This window comes from Carassius gibelio, chromosome A2 (genome assembly GCF_023724105.1).
Source record: "Carassius gibelio isolate Cgi1373 ecotype wild population from Czech Republic chromosome A2, carGib1.2-hapl.c, whole genome shotgun sequence".
Classification (NCBI taxonomy): Eukaryota; Metazoa; Chordata; class Actinopteri; order Cypriniformes; family Cyprinidae; genus Carassius; species Carassius gibelio.
Genome location: NC_068372.1, coordinates 5,554,482 through 5,567,129, shown reverse-complemented (window position 1 = coordinate 5,567,129; position 12,648 = coordinate 5,554,482). Strand labels below are relative to the sequence as shown.

The following is a 12,648-nucleotide window of genomic DNA, read 5'->3' as shown; positions in this document are numbered from 1 at the left end:
GTGAAAGTGCACTGGAACGGCAATCAAACCCGTGACTTCCCACCCGTGAACTCGTGTCTCGTACAAGATCGATGTACTCCCGAGTTCCGAGGTCACACAGCACGAGAAACAACGATGACAGCCCATACGAATAATACTGCCTACGGATGCAGTGTTTATGCAAGTGGTACATGTAGAAAAAACGATTTTAGGTCAATGTAACGTTGCAATAAAATAGATAATCTAGTTACAATTCCTTGCGCTCAGAAAGTTTGGTGTAACTCGCCTGGAATGGTACAAAGTCGTCAGTAGTGGTATGAAATAGTGATTACGAGCTCAAAAACCCTGCCTGGAATGCGCACAGCATCAGAACTAATGTTATAGCGACTGACTGGGATGAGGAAGAGGTGGCAAGAAAACATGTATGATGGCCCACAGTCGTGTAATTTCGATCGAGCCAGCCGTTAGAGGGCAAATGAGGAATTGCCAAGAACTGATGTCTGTCAAAGCTTATTAAATGCTTGGTCGGAGGAGAATGAGTGGAGAGTTGGTGAGGTGTCCTGGTAAGTTGCTATCATTTAGCATCGCAGCAATGAGCACTGGAGCTAGTCTATGAGCAGCAGTGCACAATAACGACACACACATACACACACACACACACACACACACACATATATATATATATATATGTTTGTGCTGTAGGGAAGCGAGTGCGTTTGGGTCGCTGTTGGTCGATATCTCTCTATCTCACTCTCTGTCTGTCTATCTATCTATATATGTAGTCTATCTATCTATATATATATATATATATATATCTATATATTTATCTATTTATCTATAATCTGCGCCATCTGAATACTGCGCGTCTACTACTCGTCTCTCTAGTCACTCTAAATGCTCTCAAGGCGTGCTTTGGTAAATTCTCTCCCCAACGTGACGTGATGCAATGCATTGTGGGGTAAAGGAGACCGCTGTAAGATAGTACCTACTTTTTCGTATTATATTCCATTTTGTGATACAACATAAAATACAATGGATAACAGTTTAAATGTTTATAACCAACAAGCAAATTGCACAAATTCGTAAAAAAATTTACCTTGCAACACAGCCTTTAATATTGAGAACGATTTTTAGAACGATATCTTTAATCGTTATCTTTATAGTTATCGTGCTTGGTGTGAACGGGCCTTAATTCTACGGTACGGATGCATTCCAGAGCTAGACAACCAAGCAAGTGCTGTTTTCACTGAACAGAATAACAGCAGAGAACTGAATGGCCACAAGATTAAGGGATCTGAACAGGATAAAAGGATAAAAGATTCTTTGCGTTATCCATTTTAGCTTAAAAAATGGAGAGTCTTAACCGGGATTTTGGACCTCACTATGCTTAGAGTCTTAATAGAACATGAGGGTGCAATTTGTAATGATCTAAATTTGAAATTTTTTTGTATTCTATTGTGTCATTAAGTAAACGGGTTGGAAGAATGACAAGGTTTTGAGTTCTCAGAGTCAAAGACTCTACAGTTGAGATTTTATGGCTGGAATGTAATAATTAAGTCAAAAAGTTTAACACCGTCTATATCATTTATGAATTTGCACACTGTGTGAAAGTAACAGCAGTCAAATTAGTTTAATTACACAGATGAGAAGAGCACAGAACAAACTACATCCAGCTGTTAATCTGTTTTTTTTGTTTTTTTTTGGAGGTGCAGTTTTGAAAGTGTTGTCAAGCAGCTACCCAGCTAACAGGGAACATTATCCCTACTTTCACAAACACTTTCTGATCCCCATCATGTTGTTTTTACTTGATGTTCTTGCTGAGAGAAAACATTCCTAAAATATTTAAAATAAATGTTCAAATAACAAGATGTATTTGGATTTAAAAAAAATATCAGAAACGTTTTAGTAACCTTTAAATAATGTTATAATCACAAAAAGAAAACTGATCATTTTAATGTTCTTAGGATATCCAAAACAAGTGTTTAAATAATGTTATATTTTCAGTCAAAGATAGTTAGAAGAATATTGTAAGGAATGATTTTGTAACCTTTAATTAAACTTATAATCACGACCAGAAAAGGGGGAATTTCAGCATTTTAGAAACATTTCAAAACAATGTTCCCTAAACGTTTAGGTTTTTTATAATCAAAATTTGTTATCTGGGTAGACATATTTTGTATTTTCTGAACAATCACTAATTGTTATTTTTGGCCATTAGAATGGTAATTTCTGTAACAACAAAAAGCAAATAATCTAACTAAAAATTCTTTACTAAAACTACTGTCAAGAGAGCAGTCGTGTTTTATGTTTGGAAGACTAATTTGCAGAGCACACTCTTGAAGGGTTGCCATTTCCACATATTATAAGCCTATTATATTTGAGCCTGTTGCTTGGGCACGGCTCATATTTAATAACGCAGACAGGTGCAGGACACAGTATTTTGGTATGTGGCTTATTTCCAAAATAACAAGTTTTGATTTAAGTTATTATAAGCTTTTTTATTATTTGCCTTAATTATAGTAAGATCTTGCAACACTGAGTCAAGATGTATCTCCACACCTGTGATTTCTTGCACCACAACTCTGATATGTTTAAATACATCATAGTTGTCATTATCTGATTTAGCAGGAGTCGATTTGATTGTAGAATGTGGTTGTAACTCACGTAAATGACGGAACTGTGTGTATAAAGAAAAGGTTTAAGCACTAACAGATGAACTGACAACTGCATATAGCTGTAGTGTTTACATGGCCAATGATATTGTGATCCCATATGGCTTGGGTATGGATATGGATTTTATTCCCCCACAACCATAGGAAAGTCTTTGAAAACTACTAAGACACTTCTTGCACAGAACAGAAGAACAAGTTAAAATTTAGGATTAATGGGTTACTGTGTGCAAAGACCCGGTTTCAAATCACTTACGGCATGCATACAAATTCCTGTGAAGCTCCAAATGATTTTACTGCTCCCAAACATCACGGATGGTGCATTTCGTTCAGATGTGATTGTAGATGATCATTTCAACTTACAGATCAAACAGGCACACTGTAAGGGACCAAGCAGTCAAGGAAGGAGGATCATAGAAATATATTCCAAAAATATATATTTTACTGAATTAAAAAAAATCATATACCAAGGTTTCTGTCACAGTGTCTGGGTTGTGTTCCCTGGGTGTCCACTAGGTGTCCTCCGTTCCCACGGTGTCTGTCATCTTATCACTTCCTGTTCCCTTATTTGGTCATCTTCCTCCTTGTTTTAGTTAATTGATTGTTCCCCCACCTGTCTCCAGTTTCCCCATTATCCTTCTGTGTATTTATACCCGGTCTGTCTGAGTCTTTGTCACGGAGTCCTTGTCGTAAGAATGATACCTTCCAGAGTCTGCTCTTCCCGTGTGTTCTTGTTTTGTTTTTATGTTTTTGGATTTTCTGTTTTTGACCCTGCCTGGACTGTTTATGCTTTTTGGATTGCCCCTCAATAAACCTTTTACCTGCATTTGGATCTCTCCCGTGCTTCTTGTATCACCGTACGTGACAGAAGGACTCCGTCACGCAGAGATACAGCGGTATGTCGGTTAACGCTTCTTCCCCAGCCACCGAGCAGGGAAAGAAGCGATTGCTTTGAGGGAACCCGCCCAGCACCACAGCACAAGATAGCCGCCAGCTCAGCGCCACAGCACAAGATGGCCGCCAGCTCAGCGCCACAGCACAAGATGGCCGCCAGCTCAGCGCCACAGCACAAGATGGCCACCAGCTTAGAGCCACAGCACAAAATGGCCACCAGCTTAGAGCCACAGCACAAGATGGCCGCCAGCCCAGCGCCACAGCTCAAGATGGCTGACTCAATGCCTGAGTCTCCAGACAAGGTGTCACTGACTCGCCATCATAGAGGGCGGAGGAGGAGGAGACAGGCGTCTACCGTTCCTCAAAGCCCAGAGAACGTTCCTGAGCAGGCCGCTGCCGTCCAGGAGGATGTTCCCGAGCGGGCCAATGCCTTCCAGGAGGACATTGCCGAGGCAGTGTCTGTTGCGGTTCTGGAGACCGAGGCGGTGCCCGATGCTGTTCCGGAGGCCGAGGTGGTGCCCGATGCTAAGGCAGTGTCCGTTGCGGTTCCGGAGGCCGAGACGGTGCCAGATGCTGTTCCGGAGGCCGAGGTGGTGCCCAAGGCCGTTACCGAGGCGGTGCCCAAAGCCGTTCCAGAGGTGGTGCCCGAAGCCGAGGCGTCTCACGTCTCCACAGGCAGTCCAAAGTCGGGTCAGGTGGCCATTGACTTTCCAGAGTTGAGTCAGTTCCCGGTTGACCCTCTTGAGTCAAGTCAGGTGTTCATGGACCCTCCTGAGTCAGGGTTAGTCACCGTCGACCTTCCAGTGTCAGGGTTAGTTACCGTTGACCATCCAGACTCAGGGCTAGTTCCAGTGGACCCTCCAGAGTCGAGTCAGGGCTAGTCACAGATGGCCTTCCAGAGTCAGGGCTAGTCACAGATGGCCTTCCAGAGTCAGGGCTAGTCACAGATGGCCTTCCAGAGTCAGGGCTAGTCACCGGGGACCTTCCAGAGACAAGGCGGGTCACCGTTGAACTTTCAGAGTCAAGTCAAGTCACTGGGTGGTCTGCTGCTCAGCCCTGGGGGACTCCGGCCTCAACCACAGGGGCGTGCTTGTCTTCTGCTCCACCCTGTTGGACTCCGGCATCGACCACAGGGGCGTGGTGGTCATCTGCTCTGCCCTGGGGGACTCTGGCAGGCATCGACCACGAGGACGTGGTGGTCTTCTGCTCCGCCCTGGGGGGCTTCCACTCTGACCACACGGACATGGTGGTCTTCTGCTCCGCCCTGGGGGGGCTTCATGTTACTGTTTGTTTTTTGTTTTGTGTCTTCACTCCTGTCTCTGTTCCCCTCTGTTAGTCTGGCCCTCTGTCCCTCCCCCTGAGCCTCCACCTGTCCACCTCCCTCCTGGTCTCTGTGTTGTCTATCTTGGAGCGTCTGGAAGCCGCTCCGTAGAGGGGGAGTTCTGTCACAGTGTCTGGGTTGTGTTCCCTGGGTGTCCACTAGGTGTCCTCCGTTCCCACGGTGTCTGTCATCTTATCACTTCCTGTTCCCTTATTTGGTCACCTTCCTCCTTGTTTTAGTAAATTGATTGTTCCCCCACCTGTCTCCAGTTTCCCCATTATCCTTCTGTGTATTTATACCCGGTCTGTCTGAGTCTTTGTCACAGAGTCCTTGTCGTAAGAATGATACCTTCCAGAGTCTGCTCTAACCTTGTGTTCTTGTTTTGTTTTTATGTTTTTGGATTTTCTGGTTTTGACCCTGCCTGGACTGTTTATGCTTTTTGGATTGCCCCTCAATAAACCTTTTACCTGCATTTGAATCTCTCCCGTGCTTCTTGTATCACCGTACGTGACAGTTTCAAAATGGAAACAAAGTCCAAATCATCAAAACAAATGTTTAGGCCTATAAAAGAGATCAACAGAACAAACTAAACTCAAACACTGAGTGCGTGTAAAGACAAACTGAACTGATCTACCAGTTAAACAATCCGGGACACATTTATACAAATGGACTAGTCCACATTAACACACAAGGGAAGACAAAACCAACAACTTTACTAATACAACGACAAAATCAAGACCAGGGTGTGTACTACAGTGATGTACTACAACTCAAATATCTTAATAAAAAATAAACCGTGTTTGGGTCTTATTGCCAAATAAATATATAAACAGAAACTATTGAAAGAATAAAATGAAATACTAAAGAATGTGCAGGAAAAATTACAAGAACATATGAATAATAAGTGTTTGTATGCATATGCGTGTGCAACATACTGCTCACTGATGTGTGGCTGCATCGGGGCCATCACACACACATATAGATGAAGTCTCTCAAGAGGCCTTTCATGGTGGAAACATCCCTTGTAATTATGAAGCTCAGTTGCTCGGCTCTGCTCAGCTGTAATTTGCATCGTAATCAGTAAAACCCACCTCTCGCTCGCAGAGGTCTGACACCTTTGACCCAACACACAGTGTCAAACAGCCTGTCAATGGGCCTTAATAAAGCAAAATGACAAGACTTTAGAGACGTAACCACAGCCCCATGTCAGACAGCAATGAGTGGTTTTTGCCGTCTGCCAGGTACAGGTATTTTATTTAGCCCTGAGGAGGACAGGTGTGCTTTGAAACAGCATGAAAGAGGGAATGCCAAAAGCCGCTACAGGTGTTGGTGCACAGATAAGACACTGCATTAACGTAAAAAATTAATCGTTCCATTATCAAGGAGCATTTTCATGCACCCTCATTTATTTGCATTACAAGCATTACGCATTATTATTTGCAACCGCATTACAGCGTTCTATAGCGTCAAAAGTGATTCATACTTCACATTCAATGCCAAAAATTCAGGATTAAATATAATTAAAGAATTTATGCCCATCAAGAAGAAAAGCCTGTCTATGGGGATTTGATCATATCAAAAGAAGCACTGATGTGAAATGCAGTGAGGAGACACGCCTGGACCACCTTAGAGCAATGAGATCTCTGACGCTTTAAGAGCTTCTTTAGATGGTTAAACTCCCTTTAACCCCATTAGGGGAATTTGGCTGCCATCTCTTAGCCTTCATCTTGAGAGGACGAAAACCTGTGAGGCAAGGGTGGCTTACGGATCAAAATGACAAGTGGAATTGTCTTTGGTCTCAGGTTTGCGTCAACAAGCTAAACATTTCACAAAGCAGGCCAAACTACGTGGAACTAACGGATTTGTCAATATATGTTTTGTGCCTAGACTGTTTTTACAATGTAAATAGTAAACTTGTGCATTAATTGGATAGTTCACTCCAAAACAAAAGTTCTGTCAAAATCTAACTCTCTCTAGTCGTTCCTGTCACGTGTTGTTGCCCTAACCCAGCTAGCAAAAAATATCCGCACGGCTTCTTTTTGCCGCCGGCCCTAAGCTGTCGGCTATAGGTGCGTCCCGCTGGCGGGGATGAAACGTTTGCCGCCGAATACGTCACTCCCATTTCTTGCGAGATGCCGCCGGCGAAAAGCCGGCGGGCCGACTGCTTCATTTTCTTTGGCGGTTGCCTCCGTCTAATGGACCGCGGCCGGCTGGCGGCAAGCCGCTTTGAAATACAAGGATTTCTACTAAAATCGACCAGCAGCCAAGGCTATGTTTAGCATGTTGGGAGTTAGAATGGAAGTGGAACTGACAGCATTTTAACTACTTTTCACATCTGAAGCGATTATAAAATCATAATAGCCTATATGTGAATTAAATCCCATATTATTATTATTATTATTATTTTATTTTATTTTTTTAAGCCATTAGGGTTTATTCTTGACTCTTGATTCCATGATAAGGTACGGTTTAGGAAATTACATTTAAATTACTTTGAAACTCTGAAGCGATAGAGTAGCCTAATAGGCTATATGTAAAATTATTTTATGCACTTAGGTGAAAATTGTTTACATTTCTTTGATTTATGCACAATTGAGACATGCATAAACCAAAAATAATTCCTTTTGTAAAACTTACTTGGCAATAAATATCTTTCTGATTCTGATTAGGTTTTAAAATAGATATTTAATTCATGGTATGAACAATTTAGCTGAATAAATTGATGAAGTTAGACTTTTCACTAATGCCTGGCTACATCAGTGAACAGTGAAAGACATCTGCAACATGGCCAAAATCTTGGGTAGGTCTATACTTTATAATTTTTTATTAATTTGCAACCATGGTAATAGCCTATCATAAACAGGAACATCTCTGTTTTGACCTGATCAGAAGGATAAACTAAAATCTAAAAGCTCCTCTGGTTTCACAGCTGCACTGGCAGATTTATGAAATATTTAGAAATATTTCGTCTTTCTGCCATTCCAGGAAATGTCATTTTATGTCTTTCATTTTTTTCCAACCTCGATTTTTTTTTTTTTTTTTTTTTTTGACTTTTTACATGTATAAGGGATTAATTTGCAATTGCGACCTGTACAAATGTTTAAGACAGTAAAACACTTAAAAAAATGTAAACACATTATAAATGTTAGAAAGTATAGGTTTTCACCATTGCTGTGTTCAGGATTTTTTTTTGGGCGGAGCTAAAACGGTGGCTCGATGACGCACTGGAGCCACTGAGCTCCTGGCCCCTCCCCAAACAACATAACTAGAGCACACATTCGCGTCAGTTCGCCGTTCAATCGCGAGTTTCTGTGGACTACCATCGTTTAAGTAAGTACATGTTTCCTTAACGCAATATTATGTTTACATTGTTTTTAGTTTATCTTTGTAAAATCTGTAGTCATCTTTGTTCATGCCTTACTAGTCAAGCTAAAGTAAGGCTAAAGTAAGTTAGCCTTGTTTACAAAGTTGCCGCCATGTTACAATTAACTTTCTGTAATAGCTACTTTGTTTCTTCCAGGCGTTGAGTTTTTCTTTTCTTCTAAGATACGTATGTTTATACGAGTGTGAGTAACGTTACGTATGTGTTTTAAGTTAGTTTTGGTCAGTCGAATTAACTACAGTTACTTGTATGGACAATTATGCCGCCGCCCATGTGGTAATGTGGTTCCAGCAGTAGGTAGCAAAATCTACGACAAGACTGATCAGTATAACTTGTGTTGTTTTCTAACTAAACCGAATGATGATACCAGTAACGTTAGGTTGTTTTCATTTGTTTGTTCCGACACGCACGCTGCTAGTCTAGTTCAGAGTGTTAGCTAACACATGCTGTTTCGCCTTTTTTTACACTGTTCAAGCATGTTGAAATGTGTATAGCTTCAGTACGTAGCAAAAGCTTTACATCTAGTGTTTTCTTACAAAACTAACGTTGTATATAGGTTGTTTAAATGATTTTGTTTGTCTGAACAAGTAGCTGCTAGTCCAGCTAGCAATTGTTAGCTAACACATGCTGTTGTGCCTTTGTTACAGTAACTTACACACTGAGGTTAAGCAATGTTGCTTGGTTCTGACTTATGCATTTGATTTTCCTGCATTTCATCTGTGTATTTTCTTTGTCTGTTTATGGTGGATAACTGACTTTCATTCATTATTCCCTGCTCTAGAATGTTGGCAAGAGGCGATGAGATATTTGGTGCGCTTCCAAACAGGTTCTAGCGTTGAAACGACGGACGATGACAAGAAGAGAAAGAGAAAGAGAATCTCAAATTCCAAGTACAGACCCCAGGCCTCTTCTGATGAAGAGGAGTCTAGTCTTCCAGATGCACCAGCAGTGCTGTCGTTTGGACAACCTCTTTTGAGCTTTGAAAACATTGTTCCTGGTAACAAGGTTTCAGTGCTGCCCGATGCTCCAGAAGTTGCATCGATTCCAGAAAACCAGGCAAATGTTGTGCCATCTGTAGACTTCAGAGGTGGTATGTAAAATTGCTGTGACGCTTGATTTGTGATCCTGCCACTAAACTATACCCTTTGTTAGATTTTCAAATTTCTGTTTCCTCTTTCTCAGAACCAGGTTTCTCCCCAGAAATTCAGACTCCACTTCACAGAGCCAAGAGTTTGAGTACAAGTAAGTGATGTTATTTGTGACGTTTTTTTGTCTTGGAAACTATTGCTTCTATTTAAGATAAGGAATCCTTTAATCATAATCTGTTTTTCATTAGGACACTTGACTGGTTACTCGCCGCAGCAGTTTCTGGATGAAAGGTGTCGAGGTGTGTTGTACATTCCATTAGCATTGCACAGTTCAATTATAGTTTCATTACTGAATATGCAATACTCTGCACTGAAGTTAAAGCTGTTATGTTTGCTCTTCCAGCTCGTCAAGTACTAAGCTTTACACCCCCAGCAGCAAATTTACCCTGGCAGCATATGGGTGAAAACGCTGGAGGTATGTAATATGTTGCGCTAAACTAAGTGTTCCATTTTAAGTCCAATTCATTAAATGTATGCAATAACTTCAAACATATTTTTACGTCAATGATTATCAATAGGAGAAAGTCATTGCTCTGTAATTGGCCCTTGGACTCCCCTGGCATCTCGTGTACAGCATGAAGTTTTCAGCTATGAAGGTATATTTTAGGCCTATGTCTTAGTGTCCAGTGTTTTAAAAGTATTGAAAATAGTGCCTTTAGGTGTTTTTTTTTTTTGTTGTTGTTTTGTTTTTTAATGTAGATTTCCAGAGACTCCAGAATGAAAAACAAGCCGTGATGGAGGAGAACCAAGCCCTTAGGGAGGAGAACCAAGCTCTGAGGGAGGAGAACCAAGCTCTGAGGGAAAGCACTGCACGAGCAGGTAAGAACATGCACAAAAAAGTCAAACTTAGGAAAGAGTATGTGATGTATGTACAAAATTACCATATGCCTTTCATTTTGTAGCTTCGGATGACAGCGGCTCACTTCAAGAGCAGGTGAAGCAAGTTGGGACAATGTTGAAGACGTTTGCTCGCACTGGGCAATCAGGTACAACTTGCAAACAACACCTGTGGTTGTTGGTTTAATTCCCACTGGGGCCACCTATACATGTAGTAGACCTAGATATAAATGTCATAGTTTAGTAGTTGAGGGACCAGGACTGACTATTATTTTATTTAACCCCTGTAGGTGCAGATCAGACCTTAATGCTGCGACGTCTTGGAGAGTTTGGCGTGAAGGCGGAAAAAGGCGCCGCACAGCTGAGAGGGACCCACAGCCGACCCCTTAAACCTAGGCTGACTACTGACATCCCAGCATCACTGACAACTGGAACCCTTTCTTTATCCTGCAGTCAGTAACATCAAGACCCCTAAAGAAGCCAGAAGTGTCAGACTGCACTCCCCAATCCACACTGTTCACTGTGGATATTATCATAGTGCTTAACTTATTATATTGTTAAATATAGCTTGTAAATCCTTGTGCCACAGGTCAGCATTGCAGTTATATCTGTTCTACTACTTTTTTTACCTCAGTATTTTTTTATATATATTTGAAGATGTTTATCACAGATACAAGAGACATCTTGTACCCCAGGTCAGCAATGCCATTATAGTGGTCTATTCTACTCCAGAGCTTTATTCTAAATTATTACCACTTATCTTATTGTTAGAAATGGCTTGTAAATGTGATGTTATACCTGAATTTTTTTTGGTGTCCTGCACATTCTTTGGTACCAGATATACTCATTACTTATGTTTACTGGTAATTCTTTTCATGCCAGAGCTGACCTCTTTATATTATTAACAATTATTGTAAGTGTTATAATTTGCTTGTAAGCTAAGGCTGTTTTTTTTTTTTTTTACAATTTAATTGGAAAACTGTGTGTGTGTGTGTGTGTGTATTTATTTATTTTTTTTTCTCTTTTTTTTCTGTTATTTATATTTCAGGGATCTGACATCATGTTTCAATGACAGTTACTGTACTTTGAAATGTGGAATTAAAACGTCAAATGGAAATTTGTCTGGTTTGATCAATCATTATTCTTGATAAACTGCATAATATATATATATATATATATATATATATAAATAAATAAATAAGCAAGCGGCGACCGATCGCTCGAAAATAGCGTTTGCCTCCGACGGGCCGCGGAAGGGTCGCCTTTGATATAACGGCGGCGGGACGGCGGTTGGCCCGCGGGCCGGCCGCGGAACGAAGGCGGTAGGAAGGCGGCTGCCGCTTCTAAAAAGCGGCTGCCGCCGGCGGTGCACCGTCAAACGTGTTTGCGATTACGCTATTCTGACGCTTCTACTGCCGCCGGAGCGCCGCCAGCGGTCCGCCGACTCATTGCTATCTGGGAAGGAGAATTCCAAATAGCAGTTATTTAATAAATCCACAGAAGAGAAAAAAATTCAGCACAACCAAGATCAAACAAACAATAACTGGCAACTCAAAGAACTGAATGGGCAGACTTTACACATTTACATTTATTCATTTAGCAGATGCTTTTATCCAAAGCGACTTACAGATGAAGACAGTGGAAGCAATCAAAAACAACAAAAAGAGCAATGATATATAAGTGCTATAACAAGTCTCAATTAGGTTAACACAGTACACGTAGCATGGGATTTTAAATAATATAATAAATAAAAAGAAAACAGATCGAATAAATAAAAGAATAGAGCAAGCTAGTTAGAGGTCTTTACACATACACACATACATATAATTGCATAATAAATAAAAGAAAAATAGAATACAAAAAGATTAGAAAGGTAGTTAGATTTTTTTAAGAATAGAATTAGAATATTGAGTGATAAAGTTAGAGGGTCAAATAAAGATGGAAGAGATGCGTTTTAAGCTGATTCTTGAAGATGGCTAAGGACTGGTCGGATTGAGTTGGGGAGGTCATTCCACCAGGAGGGAACATTTAATTTAAAAGTCTGTAAAAGTGACTTTGTGCTTCTTTGGGATGGCACAATCAAGCGACGTTCACTTGCAGAACGCAAGCTTTTAGAGGCACATAAGTCTGAAGTAACAAATTTAGGTAAATGGGTACAGAGCTAGTGGTGGTTTTGTAGGTAAACATCAATGCCTTGAATTTTAATGCGAGCAGCTATTGGAAGTCAGTGCAAATTAATAAACAGAGGTCTGACGTGTATTCTTTTTGGCTCATTAAAAATTAATCTTGCTGCCGTTCTGGATTAATTGTAAAGGTTTGATAGAACTGGCTGGAAGACCTGCCAAGAAAGTATTGCAGTAGTCCAGCCTGGACAGAACGAGAGCTTGAACAAGGAGTTGTGCAGCATGTTCCGAAAGA

At 41.0% G+C, this 12,648-nt stretch overlaps 2 protein-coding genes across 3 annotated transcripts in view; both read left to right on the top strand.

Moving 5' to 3' along the window:
* The window catches only part of zyg11l (zyg-11 family member, cell cycle regulator, like), a 220,955-nt gene that overhangs the window by 135,094 nt on the left and 73,213 nt on the right, over positions 1–12,648 (top strand). The window lies entirely within an intron of this gene.
* LOC128024927 (uncharacterized) lies at positions 7,758–11,347 on the top strand. Of its 2 annotated transcripts, none has more exons than XM_052610814.1 (9): positions 7,758–8,193; positions 9,027–9,335; positions 9,428–9,487; positions 9,582–9,632; positions 9,737–9,808; positions 9,912–9,989; positions 10,093–10,212; positions 10,296–10,379; positions 10,521–11,347. In XM_052610814.1, exons 2-9 carry the CDS (start codon positions 9,044–9,046, stop codon positions 10,688–10,690), a joined length of 927 nt encoding a protein of 308 aa, XP_052466774.1. In that variant the 5' UTR covers positions 7,758–8,193; positions 9,027–9,043; the 3' UTR covers positions 10,691–11,347. The 2 variants fall into 2 exon arrangements, with proteins under 2 accessions (XP_052466774.1, XP_052466783.1); XM_052610823.1 differs by lacking the exon at positions 7,758–8,193 and adding an exon at positions 8,466–8,538.